The sequence below is a fragment of the Seriola lalandi genome, unplaced genomic scaffold (genome assembly GCF_002814215.2).
Source record: "Seriola lalandi dorsalis isolate HSWRI2012SDOR001 ecotype SW California unplaced genomic scaffold, Sedor1 jcf7180002054692, whole genome shotgun sequence".
Classification (NCBI taxonomy): Eukaryota; Metazoa; Chordata; class Actinopteri; order Carangiformes; family Carangidae; genus Seriola; species Seriola lalandi.
The window spans coordinates 1,569,735-1,588,064 of NW_019525245.1; the positions used below are offsets into that span (position 1 = coordinate 1,569,735).

Consider the following 18,330-nt stretch of genomic DNA (forward strand, 5'->3'; position numbering starts at 1 on the left):
CTTTTTGTAATTCTGGACTGGTCATGCTGCAATACTGCTGCTATTTCAAGGCAGTTTGTTAGACACATAATTAACTGCAAAACAGTACAAAAATATATAAAATGCACAAACAATATTTTTGGGCCCAGTATCATTCAGAAATGTATTAAAAAAGGGAATTCCACAACAACAAAATATTCAGGATATTTAAAACGTACAGCTCAGATACACAGATAGCTCCCAACTGCACAAATAGCACACTAGACAAACATTTATTTAAGGTGTGTGTGTAAAGTTTGAGCGTGGCCCTATTGTAGCACAGTATGCGGAAATATCTGACAGATCTGTACCTTCGCCCTGAGCTTCAGGAACGTTTTGTCTGCAGTATGTTTCACTGTGCAACAGGATGTTCTGGTCCATTCACACAAGTAAGTAACTAAGAAGCCCATTTTAACTGCATATATCATTACCCCAGAACATTACAAATATACTTCACTATGACTGTAAAAATGTAGCATCAGGGTTGGAAATATTGTCATCAAAACACAGACAGTGAATCTGTTGTTGCCATAGCAACTCAATCCTAGCTCCCTTGGTGCCAGAGATTATGTTTTCACTGGAATCCAGTGAAAGACATAACCTTGCAGAGTTTATACCACAGGTTTAAACACAGGAAACAGAAATTTTACACAACAGTGGTCAAATCTACACTGTTCTTATACTTGTCAAACATGTAATTTCAGGACACTAGGCTTTCAGCAAGGGAAGAAACTTCATCAAAGAGCAGCAGTAACTGTAGGTTTAGTGTTAGAATTGTCAGACCCATGTTAATTTGTGGACAGGCAAAGCAGATTTTCACTGGATTTGTAGTGACTCTGAATTTTTTGTCAGTGTTCCTACTTCCTGTTATACTAACAGACACACCAAACAACCTTTAGGAGCTTGAGTGTGAAATATCTTCATGACATGCAGGTTTCTGAGTCTGTATCTCCTCCATTCAGCAGTAAGTTGTATATCTTAGTCAAAGGTGTATTGTGTAACATTTGTTTATTAAAAGTAGTATATTTGGAAAAAAGTAGTGAGGGTTACAGAATTTCTCACAAAAATGCATCTGAGAACACAATAGGCAGGGCCACATAAGAATGCTAGTTAAAAAAATAATCACTCAATTGTTTTCTTCAGAAAAGCAAAAGTGAAAACAAATACTGTGGACTAAGGTTTCATGAGAAACACAAATTTCACTTCTGTTACTGCTAATCTTTCCACTTTGCATTGCGATAGCGTTTAGACTTACAGTATCTCTGGTGAAATTGTTATATTTCACCACACACCTATTTACTATTCTCTTATAACAATAAAGTTTCCTGATAAACACTTTCTTATTGACTCGGCTGACAACTGATGCCAGCAAGCAAGAGCAATGATGTTCTACTTTGAAGATAGATAACTAATAAAATAAATCCAAATGGGGAAACATGACATTACTTCACATGAACACATGCTGCTTCTTTCTGTTTTCAACTTCACTGGCGGCATCCATCCATTCATTTTGCTTCTGTCCTTTCTGAAGGCATACTGAAAGAGGAAAGCTACATCTTTGTGTCTGCCATCCAAGTGCACTGCTGACTTTACCTGGTTATCTTTAGTTATTGTAGGATGTGAGCTGAGATTTGTGCCTCTCTCAGATCATCCCTCAAGTGTAGTTAAGCTTCTGTTTTGTTTTTATTAATACAGCCAAAACAATATTGCAATATTCCATTATTAGTTGACAATTTTGTGTTTTATTCAAACCTTAGGTGCACTTCCCCTCTGCATGTCAGTCAGTGTTTACCTTGTAAACAGAGGTGCCTTCACTGTTCGTCTAGAAAGACTGAATACTGGAAGCTGAGCTTGGAAAATCAACAAAACTGTGTTGGAGCATGTATGGATTTTATTCTTTTTTAAAAAGTCAATTTGGCCAGTATTTATCCCTAGTTATGGTATAAATGTTGATAGTATATTAATGGCTGCTTAATCCATTTTGTTCCAGATAGGGGTTAGGGTTTGCCCTTTTCCTGAAGGGAAGTGGTCCAATCAAAGGGATTTTTTTTACAACCTGGCTTGTTGAACGATTTTAGCACGAATAAAGTCATCAGTTACAACCATAAATCCTTAATCGACGGTGACTCAGAAGAAAGTAGTGTTTCATTTCTTAGATAAATTTCTCATAGTATTCATCCATTAATTAATCCATCCAAATGTTTGTTTTTCAAAGTGTTACAGTCCTTACACTCGATTATATTTGGGCGCGATCTGTACACTAGGGAGCCTTTGGGTTGGCGCATGACGAGGCGCGAGGTACTGAAGTACTAGTGGTGTTGAACGCCCCACGGTCAGTAACGTTTCAGAGCCGTGTTACGTGGGTAATCAGTTCGGTTGTGCATCGTGGAGAGCACCTGGGTTCAAGCCAGCGACTGACACAGCAGAAGTGAGTAACGTTAGTTTGGTTTGGTTCAGTTGAAGAAACAGATACTGGTATAAAGCTTTCTCTTGTTTGTTATGAACGTCTCTGAAGGAGTGGGTCAGGCAGGCTGTCGATGGTAAGCTTGCTAACTTGAGTGTTAGCTAAAGTTAGCCACAAGGATGATGATGAAGCGCTGCAATTTAAGGTTGCTAAAGGACCTTACGTGTATTCGTATAACGTCAAGGTTGAAGCAGATTAAAGTTTCATTAATTAAGATATTCACTGCTTTGGACCGCAACTAACGTGGTTATCTTTACGCTACCTTAACTCGCTGAGATGTTTGCGACCCTTAGTGAAGATATTTTTAGGACCTGTCCACAACTCTACGAGGCTACTACAACCAGCACACGCTGCTAACTACATGATATAAGTTGTGTAAGTTGTTGACCAAATGTCCTCACAAAACAGTAAAGTAAAATGTTGTTAGCAAACACATTTTATTTCACACGTAATAGCTGCGATAAATGATTTGTTTTTGTTTTAATTTCTTCTTCAATTGTAGACCATTTATGATTTTGTAATACTGTGTTGAGGGCTCGAGTGCCTGACACCACACACTGCAACTGCCATCCCTGACCGGAGTATTTACATTGCAACTGCTCCTTAACTGTAAACAGTACTATAGACTTTAAATAAAGAGGTACACATGTAATACATCACTGTCTTCAGTGAAGCCTTGGGATGGTCATGGTGAATAAATATAGTAGACAGACTGGGACTTTTCGAGCTATGAGGACATTTTCAGTTCAAAGTGTTTGGCTTAAAAGCTCTAACGGGCTCAGTTACCAACAGCAACCAGTTGCCAACTGCAGTTGCTGGCCAGAAGTTGATAAAGCATAAATGACTGATTGATTTGACTGATTTAAATTGGGTCCGGTTTTGCTGTCATTCACGTTGTCCTTTCCAAGTAGGACAAACCACAGTAGCTTTATGGTAGCTCAAAACAGGCGGCTGTGATTAATGATATTAACATTACTTGATATCTGCAGTGTTAAGGTCAGGCCATGAATTAAAGTCCATGGTGCTGTTGCAGTCATTAAAATGTGAACCTGTGTGTGTGTATGTGAGAGAACCACTGTGAATTCAGTACTTGTACTCATCATAGTAGCACCCATATCACTGCCTGAGCTGGTAGTAGGATTATCAATGTCACAAATACAATCACACATAGTCCTTCAGGTACTCCTTGATGAAAATTGAGGTTGACATTGTTTTAATTCAGCTATGGCAACATATGGCTCAATGGCTCCACATTATCATTCCTTTTCATGAGAGAGCACTTGTTTTCTCTTACTGAAAATGTTGTGAGACAAGTCAAAAATAGGGGGAAATGAAGAAGAAGAAATTAGTGGAATTCTTGTAGCTACCTCAGTGAAAGTTGGTTGGAGATAACCCCGGGTAATCTAAATGGCCACCTGTAAGAGATAAGGCAGGTGTCACTAATTGATAAAGCAGCGTGCCTCCACATAATCTGTTATTTTATGAGTGACATTAATGCTTTTCTTCTAGCTATTTAGATTGCCTTCATACTGTTCAAGAAAAGCTTGTGCTGTTAACTTTGGTTGATGCTGCAATTAAAGACGGAGATCTGTAAACTTTTAATCTTCCAGGTAGTCACAGATCTTTCCTCATTACGTGCGGGCCCTACCCATGAGGTAGAAAAAGTTTAGAGATGTTTGTTCCATTCCTTGGTTCAAGTTGGAGTCGTTACTGAGTTTTCTTTCCTTATTTTGAAAATGTTAAGACATTGTCAGCAGCAGAAGATAAATCTGTTTTTTATTACATTTCCCATTTAATAGTAATACGTTTCAGTTAGTGTCTTAATTGGACACTGGACAGTCTGTCAGTATGACTTTACACATCAGCATTGATTCTGCTGTTAGGGAAGAGGAAACTGAACCTCCTCCTCCTTTTCTCTGTTCTGGTTGGCTCGTTTTGCAGGATGAAGTTACTACTGATTGGTCAGATCAGTAAGAGTTCAAGGGTTTAAAGGTTCACTAGGTCTTTTTTTTTTTTACAAGTAAACATGCTGAAAAAACTGTATTAGACTATACACAGCCTCCAGTGCAATGCTATGTTAGATTCACTGTGTCCTAATGCCTCCATGACAAAGTCTGTATTCAGAGGGACTGTTGCAGGTCTTTGCAAGCTGAAATTAACTTGTACAATTTCCATATTTTTCTAGTCTGACCTAATGCACAATCTAATTCAGTGCTCATTTTAAACACATGTAAGGCTAGTTGTCAAAAGTATATGAAGCTGCTGACGGTTTACAGGAACAATTGTGTACACTAAATGTGGGCGGGGAAATATACATTAGCCACCTGCTAAATGTAGGTAAATGTTTTCTGTGAAAGGTCTGTAGTCCGTGGATGTTCATCAGTGTTCCAGTTACATTTTGCATGGAATTACAGACAGCCAAATTAACAATAAAGCAGAAACCGTCCATGTTATGGTGCATCACATCATTTTATACAGGTTAGTTTGCACGAATAGGACACACCACACATGTCATACAGACAGAAATGGTAGTCAAGGTGCAGTAACTGGCAAATTCGCACTGCTGGCAAGACAGAATCATGTTTATACAGTCTGCTTAGCAAAAGGAAAGGGAAATAATTTGAACTCAACAGATTGAATTTCACCATGGTTTTTGTGGTATATTTCAAATTAGAAGAAATTCAGTTATTTTTTAATTTTAAATTTTTTTGTAAGGTGCTGTTTATTGTGACACTGTGAAATGACCTTTTTCCTCAACTCAATTACTCCCTAGAACTTCAATGCAATGCTGCTTCTCAGACGTTGCCACAGCCTGACTCGATTTGGCCCTCTCACCACTCAAAGGTACAGTACTGTAACAAAATGGCCATTTATCACATGTATTATACCTGATGTCTTGAAATTAACTTGGCTTACTGCCAACAAAGTATTTGCTTTTTGTCTGGTATGAACTCTACCCAGTCAAAGGTTTCGGTTTGATGAAGGATACTAAAATGAACAACTCGAGCTGTGTTTAACAAATTACTTATATTTTCAACATGGCCTGACTATGGTGTTGATCCCCTTTTTTATGATTTATTTCACACTTTGTGAATTCACCATCACTACCAAATGAGCTCGGCTTGTTCTGCATAAAAAATACATTCCCAGTTTTTTCATTTCATAGGCGTCAGGTTGCACCTGCTGTGGCATCGTGTGCAGTTCGTCTCTGGAGTAGCAGCAGCAGCGACGACCAGAGATCGTACCAGCACACACACAGTCCCAGCTGGAGATATGGCCTGGCCGGACTGCTGGCTGGTACGGGGGTCGTTCTGGCTTACGGCCTCCATCAGCACAAGGTTGGGAGCAGATAAGATGTGTAAAAGCATGCAATTTATGATTAGCTTATGTTGTGCTAAAGACTAAATAATGTCACTGAAACATGTTCAGCAAAACAAGCAAAATGAAGACATGATTCTGATTGAGACAAGACATTTTTTACATATTGTACATCTACACAGTTAAGAAAACAGTAAAAACACCTACTTATTTATGTGAAACCTATTTGCGGCCCTGCAACCCACTATCTGCACTCCTTTGTCACACAATATAATATGCTGCTATCTAAATTAGTGTATTGTTTGGCAAATTTAAATGGTTTTATATAATTGAATTTAGGGAAGAAGAATTTACAGTGTTCCCTCACACCTTTTTATGGCGTATTGCTATTTACTGTAAGGGCAGTGACCTGTCGTACTCTTGGTTCACTCCCTTTCACATTTCATGTGACTCAACATGCATAAACATCTTGAGCTTAGCAGAATGTGTTCAGAGGAAGGAAAGAAAAGTTCAGACTGAAGAAATTCAAGTACAGGTTACGACATCTGCTCTCCAAATAACTGACTATAAATGCAGAAATTATTTAGTTGCATCTTTAGATAGGTCAGGATGTCATTTTTCATATTTATTTTTTACCAAGCCTGAATTTTGGAGTTTGTTTTATCTATTTCTGAATCGGCATAAGGGCAGACATGACTTTCATCTACTCAAACATTGTAAATCCTGTTTACATGTTAACTTTTCCAAGCAGCAGTGGAGTTCTCCTCTATAAATATGTGAATAATTAACACAGTGATGCTGCAAAATGTTGGTACAAGACTGTGTGATAGTACTCATAGTAATAGTGGTAGTAGTACAAATCATGCATTTTCTTCAGAAGCTCTCACTTTTCTACTTTGTTTTATCTCAATCCTCCACAAGTAATGGGCAATTCGAAGAACTTTTAAAATCATTAACAGCTCAGTAACGTGCTGTTGCTGCTTGGCAAACAAACACCATCTGGTCGACCAGTTATGTTTGCACAATTAACAGTAAAGCCTCTAGTTTCATAGTAGTGTGGTCCTGCATTTTGGTCTAACATAATGACAGAAAATTACAATTACAATAGTGACTGAAGAACCCAAATAACCATGCAGTCAGAGTTGTGCCATAGATGTAATCTTGGGGTATTTAACTCTCTCATATTTGGTTTCTTCTCCTGTCTCTTCTCTCCTACAGGCTGAGCAGGCAGACACTGTCAGAGTGCAGACCATAGAGAAGACCTCCTCTCTTCCCATCTTCAGCCAGGAAGAAGTCACAAAGCACCGCTCTCTGCAGGATGGCGTGTGGGTCACTTACAAAGGTGGTGTCTATGACATCACTGAGTTTGTGGCCATGCACCCCGGTGGTGATAAGATCTTGTTGGCTGCGGGTGGGGCCCTTGAACCATTTTGGGCGCTCTATGCTGTACACAAGCAGGAGCATGTGCTGGAAATCCTCTCAGAATATAAGGTGAGCACAAACTTGGGTTCTCTTTATAATTTAAAAAAGATTGAAGTCTTTAGTTTCACTTTTCATCAGGTTAAAAAGGGGACACGCATGTTGTCCTGTAAAACCATGAATAATTAAAAAAAAAAAAAAAAAAAAAAGGTCTGGTGACTACAACCAATTTAAGTTTGTTGTTTTTTCTGTGAAATGAGTGAGCTATAGGTAAAATATTAACAGTGGACTCCCTCAGTGAAAAAAAGGGTTTTCAGCAGATGTTAACTGGTCTCGTGATTGGAACGAGTTTCATCAACGTCCACGGCGTCTTTGAGAAATTGAAACAAAGATTGATGTCAGCCTACAGTATGGCATTGCTCTCTCTAACTGCATTAGGGTTACTGAGAGAAGTCTGTTGATTTTTATCCTGGAAAAGTTCATGTAATTTATTTTGTCCATCTTGTATTTGAGACCTGAAGACAAGTATGTAAAGGTCTACTGCTATACTCAGGAAACATTTACAGCTGCAGGTTAAATCTTAGCACTCCCTCAAGTGGCCAGTGAGAAAATTGCTTGTTTGATTGGTGGATTTTTTTTTTTTTATTCAGCTTGAATGTGTCCTGTGGATTTTTTTTGTAAACAAACAGTCATTTGTCTTTTTGCCTTTTGATATGTGTTTTAGGCTGTTTTTAGATGAAGGCATTGATGGGGTCTAATACAGCTTTTGTGTCTTCGGTTAATAAAAGGTTGGTGAGCTGAGTGCAGAAGACGTGAAGAAGCAGCAGGCTGTGAAATCATCTGACCCCTACTCTTCTGACCCAGAGCGTCACCCTGTCCTGCACATCAACAACCTCAAGCCTTTCAATGCTGAGCCGCCTCCTGAAATTCTCTCTGACAGCTACATCACCCCCTCTGCTTTCTTTTTCAAGAGAAATCACTTACCTGTTCCCAAGGTAGACCCAGCTTCTTATCAGCTCAGTGTGGAGGGACTACCTGGAGGGGTGCTGACGCTGTCTTTAGAAGACTTGAAGACTAAATTCTCCAAACACACTGTCACTGCCACACTGCAGTGTGCAGGTAACCGTCGTTCTGAGATGAATAAGGTAAAGCAGGTGAAAGGACTGAACTGGGGCATTGCTGCAATCAGTAACGCCACATGGAGCGGCGCTAAACTCAGGGATGTGCTGCTGGCAGCTGGGTACGGGCCAGATGTTGCTAAGTGGGCTTGCCATGTTCAGTTTGAGGGACTGGACAAGGATGTGACAGGTACTACCTACGGTGCGTCCATCCCTCTAAAGAAGGCAGTTAGTGAGGAAGGTGATGTGCTGCTGGCTTATGAAATGAATGGCGAGGAGCTTCCTGCTGACCACGGCTTCCCTCTCCGCGTCGTGGTACCAGGCACAGTAGGTGCACGTAATGTTAAATGGCTGGGAAAGATCATAGTGAGCACAGAGGAGAGCAGCAGCCACTGGCAGCAGAACGACTACAAGGGTTTCTCCCCTGGGACGGACTGGGACACAGTGGACTTCAAGTCTGCTCCGGCCATCCAAGAGCTGCCCATCCAGTCTGCGGTCACCACGCCGGCAGACGGGGCTGTGGTAGATCGCAGTGCAGAAGAGGTGACTGTGAAAGGTTATGCCTGGAGCGGCGGGGGCAGAGAGGTGGTACGTGTAGACGTTTCTCTAGATGGAGGAAAGACGTGGCAAGTGGCCCAGCTGAGGACCAGTGACAAGGGACAAGCACCTGAACCCTCACCTCCACCAGGACAAGCCTGGGCCTGGAAGCTTTGGGAGGTGACGGCTCCTCTTCCTGCTGAAGCTCAGGAGCTGGAGATAGTTTGCAAGGCAGTTGACAACAGCTACAACATGCAGCCAGACACAGTCCCTCCCATCTGGAACCTGAGGGGGGTCCTGAGTAACGCCTGGCACAGAGTGAAGGTGAATATCAGAGAAGATGAAAATGAGGAGTAAACTCAGTGGTTGGATCCACCTCCAAGTTGCAGAGGTTTAGAGAGTGGACATCGTCTTAAATCTCTTGGACTCAGCAAGAAAATATTTAAAGGAAAAAACAGTTTCATAAAGACAAAGTACACAATATTTTAAAGTATTAAAACAAATACATCAGGATTTTTGACACATAGACTTTAGGTATTTATGCAGTCGTGCTGCCTTTGAGATGTGAAAGATTCTCAGTGGTACCTAGCGTAAAGCTAAAGGCTGTGACCGACTAAACCAAAAGTCTCATCCAGTGATGAGTCACTTACACTTTGGTTCTAAGTGAACATGTGAGTCTTTTAGATTTGTAGGGCAAAAAACATTTATTTTTTTTAATCATTATCAACAACATTCTTAACACCGAAGATGCTTGTGTGATTACCACGCATGTTTAAAGCCTAATTTTATTATTATGCATATTATGAAATCTAACTGAAATATAGAGACATTTTGAGTTTGTTATAGAGTTATTACTTTAAATGAAGGCTACTTGAGTTGCTTTTCTTTTTACCAGTTTACCAAGAGTGGAATCATCTAGGAATTTTTAAAACATCTGGTAGAAAACATTTTTTGTTATCTGCAGCTGTGGCGTCGCTGATCAATTACCTCTGCAAAAGATAAGCTACTAAGTTTCAGTAGCTTAAAGAAAAATTACTACAAGTATCTGTCAATGGCTGAGATCATCAATTCTTGCTTTTTAGCAAATCACAGGTGAACTGTGACTTCGGGTGCTCAGTCTGTGCCCTAGTGTGTCACAGTTGGTATGAAGTACCAGACCTCACTGTGGAGATCCGGGTGAAGTTTAGCCTACAGCACATTGCAGAGAGATTTCTTAACCAGCTTTGACCTGATGTGTCAAAAAAGACAGGTCTTTGCTTTGTTTCCGTTTTCTGAGATGAGCAAAAAAAAAGGTTTAGAGAAAGAGGTGATTCCCTATAAGGATAGAAAAAAAGTAACAAACAATGTGTAAAACCATGTAAGCCACAATTAAATTGTTAACCTAAATATCTTCCCTGTTAGAACTTGTTTGAACTGTAATAACTGCACAGCTTGTTTTTCAGTGTCATTGAGATCTTCAGTCATATTAATGTTAATTCATCTGAGTCATGTTGACAGTTGAATCTGTCAAAGCCGCTGAATTCCTCTTGTGGCAAGCAGCCCTGTGATTAGCATTGAATTACACTGTTTTGTGTAAAATGAACATTATCGTTGAAGATGATGAATAAAGAGCTCTAATTTTACACTGGCATTTGATTCAGTTATTGCTTAGAGTCACTACCATACAACACATAGACTGGCTGTTGTTTTGTGAACAGACATGGAAAAACTTAAAAACATTTGGTGTGTTAGAATTATTTAAAGTCAAAGAGCTGCAAATAACCACAGGAGACACAAAACAACCACAAAGAGACACAAAACAACCACAGTTCTTTTGTGTCTCTGAGTCTGGGTGTCTTGCTCCTATGTAGAAGGTGTGGGAGAGGTCTATACATATCTGTGATGCAGGGTCTGTTGCCTCATAATCCTCCACGGTTGAGGACAGTTCAGAAATCTCAAATAATTTTATGCAGAAATCAAGTTTCAGCTGCAAAGATTTTTCCTGTCTGAAATGTATTACGATGTATGTATTATTACATTGTGATACCAGATTCGGGGGTCATATCCAGGATTTTTGTCTTTGGCCCCAAAGTAAATTCGAATTGTAAAACTTATGAAGGTTTCTAGCTATCTTTTTTACATTGTTGATTGTTAGATGTGGTAACAGAGAAAACAGGATATGAACTGACTCAGACAGCTTACTGTAAAAAGATGTTGCAGCTGGCAGGAAGGTGACAGGAGGAAGGAAGGGAGGACAATTTAATGTAGAAGATGAGGTGTCGGGACAGACAATTATGAAAAAAAAAAAAAACAGAAGTATGTGGTCAAATCTACAACAATTTGAGCAGTTTTTAGTCCAAAACTACATTTGCACCTTGGACCAGATGATTGATTTCTTAAGGAACTAATGAACTGGGAGTTACGATGTTGTCATGATGAGTAGCCCGGCCTTTTACCCTGAATAGGATTAAAGTGATGTGGATGTTCTTTCACGTTTTCTCTGACTGCAGGTGTTTTTTAATATGATAAAACCCTGTATATTTCCGTAGTTTCCATACATGATAAATGCAGTGGGACTCATTTGTTTATCAGTATCTCGAGGAGACTGACCTACCGGGGAAGTTTTCTGGCAGTCATGTTTGTTATAAACTTTTCTCTCTGGTCTCTGACTCATAAATGACTAAAACTGTGGTAAGCAGAATTGTGTCGGACAGATGTAGAACAGCACATTTATATAGTACTGCAATTCACCCAAGCTGTGAGAATGCATTTATTACGTTGCCATGATGCTGGTATGAGTACAACATTGTACTACTCACCAAGACTTAGGAGAAATGACAGAAGAAAAAGGGAAGTAAAGTCAGCAGCAAAATGACAAATATCTGTTCGCTTTAGTTTGATGAGACTTAAAAAATCGCATCACTGTATAAAACCATATTTTTACATGCTCTATTTGCCCATACTTAGATCACACATGGAGGCAGTTGTCAGTTTCATCACACTTTTCCTTTCAGTCTTTTCCTACAAGCATACTGTACTCCCACGTCTTGCTTGTTCCTGCTTTCTGTTCCTTTTCTCTCATGGTCACTAATAATCATTCTGCCATAACAGTGACAGGAAGCAGATGAAACTGACTCTGACTAGTTTCACTGTTCCCTAGATCAGCAAGTACAGAGAATTGTATCACATTGGTGGTAAATGCAAACCAGTGCACAACAGCTTTCATTTATTTTCACTCTGCAGTAAGTTGTGATACAGTGAGGAATGTGCAGCATGTGGATGGAGGCAGAATACGGCTGTTGGTGGTTTTTCTGTGAAAATGATTGAAGGAAAAGGGAGTGTAAAGGAAACAGCCTTGCCTAATTGTCTACATGAGTAATTCTTAACTTAATGCTAATATGTAGATAAATGCCAGGACCTATTAACACCTTCTGTAGCATGGAAATTTTCTACAGTTACTTTGCTCTGAGTTTAGGGTGTCATATCACATTATTATTGACAGTAGATGAAAAAGTTATTCTTCTTCCCTCCTGTAAAATTTGGATGTAAGTTCTGCAGTTGGCATACAAAGGGAAGTTTATAGTGCTACTGTGGTGTCTCAGGTTTTAGTCTGTGTACCTCTGAGGCCACATGATGCTAACCATGCACTGACATCTTGAGACCAGCTGTTTCACCAGCTAATACTACTGTTACATTTAAATCCCTTTCATACAACAGTCCTAAACTTTGCAAGGTTATAATGTAGGCACAAATACTCAGTAAGAATACGACTACATCAACCTAAACTGAATATTTATTATTTATGTGGACTTCATGTTGCTTGAGGGTTTGGATGAAATCTACACACCTGCAAACATAACTTAAGTGATCAGAAAACACTGCTGTTGACCTCAGATGATCTGAATCTAGCAGGAATTAAATTTGGCTGACAATGCCACAACTAAAATTATCTTCCCTTGACAGAAATGGTAACAAGATGTCATCCCACTTGAGCACCCAAACTTGTACTTCCAGTTCTTGGAAGTTAAACCACATGCATCAGCAGAATAGCTTCTTTTAAAGTATATTTTTTGGGGCTTTTGTGCCTTTATTGGACAGGATAGTGGAGAGAGACAGGAAATGGGGAGGCAGAGAGAGGGGGAACGACGTGCAGTAAAGGCCGTCCGATGCGGGACTCGAACCGGGGCCATCTGCAGCGAGGACTGTAGCCTCTACACATGGGGCGCCTGCTTAGACCACTACGCCACACGACGCCCCAGCAGAATAGCTTCTTTACACTTTACTCAATTATTTAAAAATAAAAGGGCATATGATGCATAAATTGCTCTGACATCATTATATACAATATATAAACCTGTAACTGGTAACTGATCTTTATTTGCCGGAATCAAAAAGAAATATTCAATGCTTAAAGCTCCATTTCTAATCGTGTGACCATGTAAATTATATTTCCCATCAGAATTCAGAGTTGACTTAAAGCCTAATCTCTGGCCTCTATGGGGAAGAAGAAGAACGCTACAAAAGTCTAACAAATCCACAGCCCTGACATGTTATCACCTTATATTATCGCTAACATGTTAGCAAAACAGTTCCAGCAGACACAAAGTAACATTATCAGTGGAATCATGTTTCTGGCCACTGAATTTATTTAAGTATCCACTCTCCCTCCAGCACTGTCCCTGTCAACTCCTAAGAAAAATATTTGGCTCTTTTCTCAACTCCATGCTAGACCTTCACTAGGTAGTCACTAACTTTATCTGTCTTCTTTGGTGATGGGATAATAGCATATAGTGGGCTTGCAAGAGCTTTTGTTGTTTTTTTTTTTTTGTTGTTGCTAAAAACAGTTGCAGGTTAGAGCTGAAATCAAACCAAAAAAAATGAGCTAAAAGAAGCTAAAAAGCTTGAGAGTTGGGTATAGTTCTCTGTGGGTCCCCACTGAGCATCTTAGTGACCTTTTAGCCACTGTCTGATGGCTGTTTGTTTGTTTGCATTTAAACAGTTTGATGCCTGTTCCTGGTTAGCTGTCAGCAGGGATGGGTAAAATAATGGCTACATTACAAACACAAATATTTGTTTTAAATGGGATGTGTATGGGGATGACAGGAATGTGAAGATGGAGGGTGAAGCACCTCCTGCGGTTTAGGCCCTTTAAATGTGATACCTCAGACACAACACCACTGTATTAACAGCAGGGGATCAACAAAAAGGCCATAATCCTGAAGGAATAATACGGGAATGGGGTAGTGATTGTTCAGGGTGAGCGCCCTCTGCTCAGTGGTTTGTAAAAAGCTGAACTGAACCCTACTACTGTAGACTTGACTACAGCCTGTCGACTCTATAAATTGCTTGAGACTCCTGCTGGAGCTCCACGTCCCCTCTGAACAGCTGTACAATTTAACAGCAGACATGTTGGCTGTAGGTCAATTGGCTGCTCTTGTAATCCTCATTCTTCAGAGGTGGATCATCGTAGCCACAGGTCTGACTCATGCGCCAGGCTGAGTTTAAAACTGCTGGAGCGCTCACAGAATAAACAGAGTCTGCTGTGGGACTCTGCCGAGCACTTCTCCAGCTTTAAAGCATCCGCCCTGGATATCTGAGACGGAAACCATTGATGAAAACTTGAATATGGACTACGAAGGGCTGCTGATGCTGCTTCTGGTGCTCAACCTCAGTGGAGCATTTTGTGCAGTGGTGCAATGGACAGAATTAGATGAAGCGACGGTAGGATGAGAGTTTGTTCTGTCATCTGTTTGAATTCTGACATTCACATGATGCTTTTGACTCATCTAAGCAGGAATATATACTGTATACACAGACATGGTCATTTCATTTTTGTGCTAAATAAGTTGGGCTACAGTATTATTTTAAGTACATGAGAGCTTTATTTCTCTGCTTGTACATTTACAGGCTTATTTGAGGCAATATGGCTACCTGAATGACCCTGCTGATCCACAGGACCCTCATTACCTGGAGGAGATCATTGACGCTCTTAGGTAACATAGACAATTTCCCTTTCAGGGGGAAACACAGGTAGCAAGTCACTCTACTCCCTGATACAGTGGAGGAGAAATGTGGGTCGTCTTTTTTTTTTTGTGAAATCAGTTTGCTGATTTTCAATCACCTACTTCCTCCAGGGTTTTCCAGAGGGTGAATGATCTGCCATCTACTGGAGAATTAGATGAAGCTACCTTGGATGTGATGAGACAGCCACGCTGTGGCATGGAGGACCCCTTCAACAAGAAGTTTAACAAATACAGAGTGATGGGTGAGTCACAAAGTCTGAACATCAGTGGTTATAACATTTATTTAACTTAAATAACAACACAAATATGTCTTTTAAAAACACAAAAACAGGCTTTGACAATCAGTTATAAGTTAGAGCACCACTAACATTTATTCCTGTTATCTGGTCACACTCTATTTTCACTTCAGTTTCACGTTGAAGAAATTTTGGCTTAGACTTGAAGTCTTGTCTCACTCATATTTGTAGAAAGTTTTGTGTGTTGGTGAGGAAGACGGTTTTGTTGTGGTGACTTAAGAAAAAAAGGATCCCTCTCTCTCAGGTCGCTGGAGAAAGAGGAGTCTGACCTACCGCATCTACAACTACACACCTGACATGAAGAAGACAGATGTCAGGGCAGCCATCCGCTCTGCCTTCGCCTACTGGAGTGATGTGACTCCTTTGACCTTCAGGGAGATCGACTACGGCAGAGCAGACATAAGGATCTCCTTCCATAAGAAAGATGGCTATTGCGCTGTCCCGTTTGATGGCCGTGGTGAGTTTTCTCTATTAATATAGGTTTTTTTTTCACTATTGAACACAGCCGACTTACTGTCACTTGGCCCCTGAAACACAAAACTTAAATTGTTTGTTTGTACCACCTGCAGGTCATGTACTGGCCCATGCTGAGTCGCCAGAATCTGGTATTGTTCATTTTGACGAGGATGAGTTCTGGACGGAGGGAACATATTATGGTACTAATCTGCGTATTGTGGCTGCCCATGAAATCGGCCACGCCCTCGGCCTGGGTCACTCTCAATTCAGGAGTGCTCTGATGGCACCGGTCTACTCTGGTTACCGTGTCAACTTCAGGCTGCATTCAGATGATGTGATCGGCATCCAGGCGTTATACGGTGAGTGTGTCAAGAAGGAGATGATGGTGTAGAGACTGGAGCGGAGCCATCATTATGATATTGATGGTATTGCATCAGCACCTTCACCTCCAGATATAATAACGAGCTATCCTGAACCTCCTCATGAGGCTTTAGTCTCCTTGCTGAGGGAGTCATTGTCATCGTTTGTCTTCTGAAAAGAGTGGTTATGGGAATGATTGTAGTCCTGCTTTGTGGTTTGAGATTAGAGCTCAACAACGAGTGACAATAAGCTTCCAGGCCTGTGTTGCTTTGTATGTTGGTCAATAAGTGTCAACAAAATATACCAAAGATAAATTAGAGGTAGTTTAAATACATTAAATAGTTTGTCCACTGACAAGTTTGTTTCTACTCTTGGCTGGAACAGGCCACAAGGTAACACATGCAAAAGTCTGACAGTTTAAACTCTATCTGTCTGGAATGAAACATTATTCAGGTAGCATTTAAGTGTCAAAATAAGGAAAGCAGGCATTCATGCTACAACTTGTATCTTCTCTGTTTTATAGGCAAACGCATCACCGGCACTTTAGCCAGCCCAACAACCACAGACGGTCTATTTGCCACAGAAAGCAGCCTTGATACTGAGAGCATTCCTGACCCCTGCACTGCCGCACTGGATGCCATCATGTTGGGTAAGCTACAGAAGTAATTACAGGAGAAGCCTTACCTGCCTGCACTGTAGTTTGACTTGACTTTAGACCACAGCACGTAAACACACTGGATTTAGAGTGGGTAGACTGGTGAGCTACAATACAGTTCTGAACTTTTTGATATGTGTTTTTGAAGCAAGTCATACACATCTCGTTTTCACAATGGTGATTTGTTGACCATTTTGATAACAGGCTTGAGAAGTCACAGGATGTGTCACTGTATGTATGTTCAATCAGGTCCTTGGAGGAAAACCTTTGCCTTCAGTGGTGATTACGTGTGGACCATCTCTGATCTGGGACACAACACACCCATAAAAATCGACAGGCTGTGGAGGGAACTCCCTGGGAACCTGAATGCTGCTGTGCACTCGCAGAGAACCAACAAGACTTACTTTTTCAAAGGTAAACTTGTTGCCTAGTGCTACTGCAAATACTACTCTCAGTTCTCTGGACTTGTGTGAATGTTGGACTCTTTCTGGGCACAGGAAATAAAGTGTGGAAGTACACCAAGTTCCTGCTGGACTACGGCTACCCCAAACAGGTGAAACGGATCCCTCCTAATATTGATGCAGCCTTGTTCCTGGAGAGGAACAAGAAGATGATCTTTATTAAGGTATCTATGATCAAACTATGAGGAGCAGCAGCATTCTCACATATAAATGGGTCAATATTCATACCTCGTCTTGCAGAAATCACAATTTTTTTTCTGTCTGCCTGTTTAGGGTTCAGATCACTGGCAGTGGGATGAACTGCAGTACAATGACTTAAGCATCTACCCCAAACCGCTCTCCATGCTGTTCACTGGAGTGCCGTCCAGTCCGGACGCCGCCTTCACCTGGACCAATGGCAAGATCTTCTTCTTCAAAGGAGACGAGTACTGGAAAGTGAATGAGCTGCTGAGAGTCGAGAAAGGATACCCACTGAGCAAAAAGGAGCGCTGGATGCGATGCTAGGTGTGCAACCATCAGGGGGCAGCATGCGCTAAGAGGTCTACAGCAGGGGTGCTGGTTCCACTCCAAAGGCATTGACAACCACGCAACCTCAATAGCAGTGATCAATTGTGAAATATCACCTAACAGGTAAAAAGAATAGTGTGATAATTGATTTTAATTTTTCACTGGATCTGATAACAATCAAGCTACTCGCTCCCTCTGAAGCAGGCTGATTCCTGTGAGGCTTACTTCTTAAGCACAAAATGTGTGTTTTTGTGACTGTGAGAATTATGTAAGCTGAGCTATGATCTCAGGGAGAAATCAAGGGAGGCCTTCTGTTTTTCTCTCTAACATATGTGTTGGATTATGTCTTAATGCTTTCAGTAAGATGTAATATGATGATGGGAGTGTGCACACTTTTCTCTTCAGACTGTAATGTTTTGTTGAACCAACTTCTTAAGTATGTTCATTGCCCTTCATTGTTACTAAACACTTACACCGTTATCTCATGTATCACACTGGTCTGTGAGAAATCATGTGGCATGGATCTGTGTCCTGATTTTTTTTAAATAAAAATGTAACATTTTGTAACATTAAACAAAACCTACTGTCTGCAGTAAAATGGTCTGTCTGATTCAGAGCTCTGTCACCAGAAAAGTGGCTCAACATTCCCACAAAAAGGATAGAAAACGATTTAATGTTCGCTATGATGAAAGGCCGGTCTGTCCTGCATTGTGTTTGTC

The 18,330-nt window shown here is 40.6% G+C and overlaps 2 protein-coding genes across 3 annotated transcripts; both read left to right on the top strand.

Annotated features, from left to right (window-relative positions):
• Positions 1-337: 337 nt before the first annotated feature.
• suox (sulfite oxidase) lies at positions 338-10,496 on the top strand. Of its 2 annotated transcripts, none has more exons than XM_087178594.1 (5): positions 338-407; positions 5,256-5,326; positions 5,649-5,820; positions 7,019-7,291; positions 8,008-10,496. In XM_087178594.1, exons 1-5 carry the CDS (start codon positions 366-368, stop codon positions 9,229-9,231), a joined length of 1,782 nt encoding a protein of 593 aa, XP_087034720.1. In that variant the 5' UTR covers positions 338-365; the 3' UTR covers positions 9,232-10,496. The 2 variants fall into 2 exon arrangements, with proteins under 2 accessions (XP_087034720.1, XP_023279446.1); XM_023423678.2 differs by lacking the exon at positions 338-407 and adding an exon at positions 2,290-2,446.
• Positions 10,497-14,130: 3,634 nt separating this feature from the next.
• Positions 14,131-18,209, top strand: mmp19 (matrix metallopeptidase 19). Its single transcript, XM_023423690.2, has 9 exons — positions 14,131-14,574; positions 14,761-14,846; positions 14,988-15,118; positions 15,417-15,629; positions 15,742-15,987; positions 16,512-16,637; positions 16,893-17,057; positions 17,141-17,268; positions 17,378-18,209. Exons 1-9 carry the CDS (start codon positions 14,479-14,481, stop codon positions 17,606-17,608), a joined length of 1,422 nt encoding a protein of 473 aa, XP_023279458.1. The 5' UTR covers positions 14,131-14,478; the 3' UTR covers positions 17,609-18,209.
• The last annotated feature ends 121 nt before the right edge of the window (positions 18,210-18,330 follow it).